The sequence below is a fragment of the Aulonocara stuartgranti genome (genome assembly GCF_965226115.1).
Source record: "Aulonocara stuartgranti genome assembly, chromosome: 13".
Taxonomy (NCBI): domain Eukaryota; kingdom Metazoa; phylum Chordata; class Actinopteri; order Cichliformes; family Cichlidae; genus Aulonocara; species Aulonocara stuartgranti.
The window spans coordinates 25,678,561-25,685,486 of NC_138949.1; the positions used below are offsets into that span (position 1 = coordinate 25,678,561).

At 43.8% G+C, this 6,926-nt stretch overlaps 1 protein-coding gene across 1 annotated transcript in view; it reads right to left on the reverse strand.

The window, feature by feature from the left end:
* Nucleotides 1-798: 798 nt before the first annotated feature.
* The window catches only part of LOC309720773 (arylsulfatase I), a gene marked incomplete at its 5' end in the record, with an annotated part of 12,630 nt that continues 6,502 nt past the window's right edge, over nucleotides 799-6,926 (reverse strand). Inside the window, 5 exon segments of the mRNA XM_082557944.1 lie at nucleotides 799-2,384; nucleotides 2,387-2,608; nucleotides 2,612-3,233; nucleotides 3,319-3,531; nucleotides 3,533-3,649. Of these exon segments, the coding sequence (XP_082414070.1) occupies nucleotides 2,160-2,384; nucleotides 2,387-2,608; nucleotides 2,612-3,233; nucleotides 3,319-3,531; nucleotides 3,533-3,649 (1,399 nt within the window). The 3' untranslated portion in view covers nucleotides 799-2,159.

Genomic DNA, 6,926 nt, shown 5'->3' on the forward strand with positions numbered 1-6,926 from the left:
CAGGAGAAAGCCTTATGCTTAAAACACTGCAAAGTGGCTGATTTTACATCTTAGGAAGACTTTCTTGCTTACTGCTCAACTGATCTGGACTTAAAAGATCTCTAATTTCCAAAAAAATCCCCTGTCTCCTAGTCTAAATTCAGAGAAGAGAAAAGCAGAAGAGGTTAAGGTCACAGCTCCCTCTGGATTTCCAATATGCTAAATAGTTATTATGAATTTTTTTATCCACTGATACCAAAATCATATTGCCTATACCAGATTTAACACTCTCTGGATTGCATACAGGCAGCACAAAGTGAATATAAAAGACAAAGCTATTAATTTCTTATACACCACATATTATTTTTAAAGGAAGAGCTCAGCAAACATTATGCTACTAACTTTGACTTTACTTTCAGTAAAAAGGGGGTTAAAAAGAAGATTATTATTATTCCTTAAATTTAACCATCATCTTTTCCTAACCTTAGCTAACAGCTTTTCTGTCATGTTCTCCTTGAGTTCACAACCTACATCCCTGAATTTGTTTTTTATCAGCCATTAACAATAACGGAAAGAATTAAAGTGGAATTTTCACTTGCTTGTTTTACTTGCATTTATTATATTAAATCACAGCAGTTCCAATTTGCCTCCAATTACTCACATGCAATGGCTTCATGCCCCAGCAGGAAGTACTGCCCTTAAGTTCAAGAACCACCGTCTTAACCATAATGCAGAGTCCACACAGAAAGCAAGAATTTTGCAAAGGATTCATAATCTTAGGTTTTACAAATTCTTTTTTTTAATGATAATCATCTTCAGTCTTCCACATAATACAAGCACACAGATACAGAGTGTTTGTAATGACAAATATGTTTTTCACAGAACAGCCATAACAAGCATCACATGGATGTGAAAAATAGCTTTTCTGCCCACATTTTGGGATTGGCTTCATTTCTAAGACATTATGATTCAGTTTGGCACTAACTGAGAAAAAAATAGACACATATACACTGAAATTTAAATAGCAGGTCTAGTAAATGTTTATGTATAAATTAAACACACATATTGAATTTTATGCTTAGTGATAGATTAATTTTTAGGTTTGGATGTGAGCACAACTAAGATTCAAGAAACAATTAATCAGCAGTATCCCTGCAGCATTTTTCTTATTTTTCTTCTTTATTCAAGATTTTATTGAAACGATGAAATTCAAGTCAAAGTATTTAATAGAGTCAAAAAATGATGTGTTTAAGTGACATTTAAAAGTCCAGAAAAGCAACAGCTATCGAGTCTTTGTTGGTTTGTTTGCAGGGACAGAACACTGTGTGGGGGTGAGGTCTTTCAAAGGCATGGGGGTATGCTCTAAGCAGAAGTGAATCTGTATAACCCTTGAGAACAAAAGAACAAGGTGACATTTGACAAAAACAAGCCCTGTGGGTGTTTTTGTGGCATCCTTAAAGGGTCCTCTCGGATGATTAAGAGATGAGACATTGAGAGGTCACCACAGGCCTCACTTCCACATGCACGCACTCCATCTCTATGTCTATTAATCGAACTGTTCATGAATGCAGGCATACATGCACAGTGACACGCACATTGCTCCCTAAGCAGTCCTACGATGACCCACAGTCTCCCTGCTGCAGTTTGGCCGCAGGACAGCGAGTGAGTCAGCTTGCTCAGCCAGCCACACAGTCCTGCCTGTTTTGTCTTTCAGGAGGCCTGTTTATCTGCCAACCTTCAGTATTTGACTGTAGGTCCGTCTAGTCTATCTGACCCGTGTGCATTTCTGCTTGTCTATATTTTTTCTTTATCTATTTTTCATTCCCACACTAAGTATACTTTAAGGGGAAGACTTTCAGATCATCAAATAGTGTCACAGAACCCTTATGCCCTCAAATGACTAATGTTTGTACTCTATTTTTTTTTCTATTTTCCGAAACTATTGTAGTCTTTACCTTATGATATACTCAGCATACTCAGGTGACTACTGTGAATTTGTCCTATATAATTAAAAGGGAATTGAACTGAACGGAAAAGAGGAGAGGAACATTGGGTAGATAACTTATTCCATCTATGATTGTGGTCCTTAGAAAACAGTAATTAAAGTGTTGATAACACTTCCTAGCTCCTTTGAGGCACTATTGAACCTTTGGCACAGTTAATGCTACTAGAAGAAACCTTTAGAATAAGGTCTTCCTCTGCAGGCGTGATCCCACCTTTTTGAAGAGGGCTTTTAGCTTACATAATTTGCAGTGCCTAATCTTTATCATCTTTTCTTTCCTCTCCTCCTTTTCATTATCCCCTTCTAGGCCCAGCCAGGGGCTCCATGCCCCTCCATGGAGCTCTGGGTCAGCCATTGGATCATCTGGTGGATTGCTGGCCATCACAGCTGTCTGGTTGGACTCTCTGCCAGCCTGGTCAGCAGATGTTTTACTACCTGTGGACGAGCTTCTGCCAAATCATACCTCTCGTAAGGGTCTGCACTGACATTAAAAAGCCACACTGACTTCCCCAGCTCATTGCGTCTCTTCTCAAGTTTCGTCCAACGTTCTGGACCACCAGGAAGTGCTTGTGGTGGTATCCAGTCCCCATCACCCACATTTCCTGTCAACAACTTCCAGTCACCAAGTCACAATGCTGCCCTCACGACTGTGTCCCAGATCCCAAAGCCATTGAGTATCAATGCCTTGTCATATGGTTCTCCAGCTTTCCTAGAAACTGGGTCAATGTTGAAAAGAATTTCAGTGCGAGGACAGGGAAGACCTTCACTGATGCTTCCCCAAACATCATGACCATCAAGGCCATGGTGGGACTGCCGCGCTCCAGCAAGCCCCAATAAAGTAGGATACCAGTCAGAGACATGAATCAGTGCTCTGCTTACTATACCTTTCTTCTTTAGAAGTGGGCTGTGGACAAAGCCCACAGTCCGAATGCCCCCTTCCCAGTAGGTTCCTTTGCCACCTCTCAGTGTCCAGTTGCTTCCGCCCGAGAGTGGCTGCCCACCGTTATCAGAAGAGTAGATGAGTACAGAGTTTTCATAGAGCTCTTGAGTCTTTAGTTCCTGGACCACTTGTGCAACCCCGCTGTCCAGGCAGCTCAGCATGGCTGCATAATGACGCCTGAGACGATTGCACTGGGAATCATAAAGGTGAAGAAAATGGTCTGGTACCTGCAACGGCGCATGGGTGGCCTGAAGGGAGAGATAGAGGAAGAGTGGTGTATGTGGGTCGTGTCTCTTCAAGAACTGCTTCACTCTGGTTGTACAAATGGAAGATTTAAAAGAATTTAATGACTGTATTTCTGTAGGATTTCTCTATTTACATGTACCAGGATACTTACCCGTCTATGCAGAGGAGAGTGGAGTAGTTCCCAGCCATCTCCCAGGCAGGCCTGTCTCCATCATGCAGGTCAAATCCACAAGCTTCTGCCCCGTCACAGCTCTGATAGGAGAAATGATCTCCACTGCCAGTCAATGTGCCCAGGAAACTCTGAAAACCACGTCCTGTTGGCAAGCAGCTTGGCCTGCAGAAGCCTAGGTGCCACTTACCCACCGTGTGTGGCGTATCCAGCTTCAGCCAGATGCTCTGGTGGGGTGGGAATATCAGGGGGCAAGCACAGCGGTTGACGTGGGTGGATGATTGAATGCTGGAGTCCAGTGTGAATTTGGTAGCTGGCAAAATTGAGTAGGGAGAGTGTGAGAAAAGATGTCACAGTATATTGCTACATATATTATGAAGCAATACTGGGAAGGGTTGTGTAGCCAATATTGCACCTTTGGGTACTCATAGGCTGCTACACACCATTGTAGTGAAGGTGGGGTATTTTTAAAGTCTTAGTTTACCTATGATACACACTCTCTCTCTCTCTCTCTCTCTCTCTCTCTCTCTCTATATATATATATATATATATATATATATATATATTTATTAGGGGTGCAACGATACACAAAATTCACGGTTCGGTTCGATACTTTGGTGTCACGGTTCGATATTTTTTCGATACAAAAAAATGTTCATGCATTTTTAATTTGTCATTTATTAAAATTATAAATATATATTTTAACTCAAAAGTACAGTTTTTAAATTTAACCCTAACCCTTGTGCGTGTTTTTTATTTTGACAGCGAATGCGCACCTGCGGACCACTTATGTGCAGCCCTGGTTATTTAGCTCATCATATCGCAGCCACAGAAATTCTTTTGTCCATGAAACCATAAAGCTGCACTTTCTTTTTGCCTTATAGTCTGATTTGTCATAACTTCTCCGTTTTGTGGTAAGCTTTTCTTTGGCTGTCACTTCTTCACCCTGACCTGTCTTATTTGGCTCAGCAGAACTGAAATGCTTTTACACGCACTCACATAAGCTCAGCGATTCTCTGCGCGATCAACCTCTCACATGTGTAAGCTGCGGGAGATTTCACTTGTCATGTTTGCATAGTAAGCTAACGATTAATAAGACGATGTCAGAGGAATTGGTGCACAAATTATCATCACTCACAGATCAGTGCTGTCGCTCTCTATACACAGTTCGCACGATTGCAAAGTGAAAGCAAAAAAACAAGCGCAAATTCAAACGCGACTTCAATATGTCACATATTGACAGTGGCTCACCGATGCCAATGACATAATTACCCAGCTACATTTCTGAAAGAATGCAAAAGCATTGACATATATTTTTCCTACAATAGCCCGACGGGCAGGGAAGAGAAAGATTTTGGTAGCCCGACTGAAAAAAATCGCTAGCTCCAGGACGTCGGGCTAGCGATATTGCGAGCCCTGTATCTGATTGAGGAATCGCTCATCTTTGGAAAAGAGAGTTTATTACAGAGAAATGGCTCTTTCCAAAATAAAAGCTATACTATCCGCTTCTTCTGGGCTATATTCTCAGCAGCATAAGGAGAATCATGTGCTAACAGCTGTCTAAATGACTCGGCTAAAGTTAGTAGCATGCTTGCTTTTTTTTGTCTGCTTCCACTTGTCTTTGCACTAGGATGATGTCTGCGTAAATGTGCAGTCATATTCGTTGTGTTCCCACTAGTGCTTTCAGGTTAATCTCGTTGAAATGACCTTAACGCCACAACACGGCAAATCTCCGTTAACGAGCTACCGCCGATCGCTCCGTGCATGGGGCTAGACGGCCAACACCTTAACGAGCTAACTGCGCTAACACACTAGTTCACACCAATGTAATTGAGCATTGCATGGCACATCCAACATACTGTTTTACTTTAGTCCATGACTCGCTTACCTTCAGGGTCATACGTCACATGAAAACCAAAATAATTCCAAACGCCAGATCTGAATGAGGTTCAATTTGCCTGTTGCAAGTAGAGCTTAACTTCTGTCTCGCTAGCTTGCCCTGCGCTCTTCCTTCTGACTATGCTGTCTGTGTTGAGCTCAGTGGATCTGCGCTGGACAGTGCAGCCTAGGCGGAGTAGTCGAACACAGATTCACTGAGCGCTCAACACAGACAGCATCGTCAGAAGGAAAATTGATAAAATAAATTACAAATGTTGTATTGTTCGATACATATGCGTACTGAACCGAAAGCACTGTATCGAACGGTTCAATATCGATACGAATATCGTTGCACCCCTAATAAATATATATATATATATATATATATATATATATATATATATATATATATATATATCCATATCCTTCAAGCTCGGGTCCTCTACCAGAGGCCAGGGAGCTTGAGGGTCCTGCGCAGTATCTTAGCTGTTCCCAGGACTGCGCTCTTCTGGACAGATCTCCGATGTTGTTCCCGGGATCTGCTGGAGCCACTCGCCTAGCTTGGGAGTCACCGCACCTAGTGCTCCGATTACCACGGGGACCACCGTTACCTTCACCCTCCACATCCTCTCGAGCTCTTCTCTGAGCCGTTGGTATTTCTCCAGCTTCTCGTGTTCCTTCTTCCTGATATTGCTGTCATTCGGAACCGCTACATCGATCACTACGGCCGTCTTCTTCTGTTTGTCTACCACCACTATGTCCGGTTGGTTAGCCACCACCATTTTGTCCGTCTGTATCTGGAAGTCCCACAGGATCTTAGCTCGGTCATTCTCCACCACCCTTGGGGGCATCTCCCATTTTGACCTCGGGACTTCCAGGTTGTACTCGGCACAGATGTTCCTGTACACTATGCCGGCCACTTGGTTATGGCGTTCCATGTATGCCTTGCCTGCTAGCATCTTGCACCCTGCTGTTATGTGCTGGATTGTCTCTGGGGCATCTTTACACAGCCTGCACCTGGGGTCTTGCCTGGTGTGATAGACCCCAGCCTCTATGGATCTTGTGCTCAGAGCTTGTTCTTGTGCTGCCATGATTAGTGCTTCTGTGCTGTCTTTCAGTCCAGCTTTGTCCAGCCACTGGTAGGATTTCTGGATATCAGCCACCTCCTCTATCTGCCGGTGGTACATACCGTGCAGGGGCCTGTCCTTCCATGATGGTTCCTCGTCTCCCTCCTCTTTCTTGGGTTTCTGCTGCCTGAGGTATTCACTGAGCACTCGGTCAGTTGGGGCCATCTTCCCAATGTATTCTTGGATGTTCGTTGTCTCATCCTGGACTGTGGTGCTGACACTCACCAGTCCCCGGCCCCCTTCCTTCCGCTTAGCGTACAGCCTCAGGGTGCTGGATTTGGGGTGAAACCCTCCATGCATGGTAAGGAGCTTTCTTGTCTTTATGTCAGTGGCTTCTATCTCCTCCTTTGGCCAGCCTATTACCCCAGCAGGGTACCTGATCACGGGCAGGGCGTACGTGTTGATGGCCCGGATCTTGTTCTTACCATTCAGCTGACTCCTCAGGACTTGCCTGACCCTCTGCAGGTACTTGGTGGTTGCAGCTTTTCTAGCGGCCTCTTCATGGTTCCCATTCGCCTGTGGGATCCCCAAGTACTTGTAACTGTCCTCTATGTCTGCAATGTTGCCTTCTGGTAGTTCAATCCC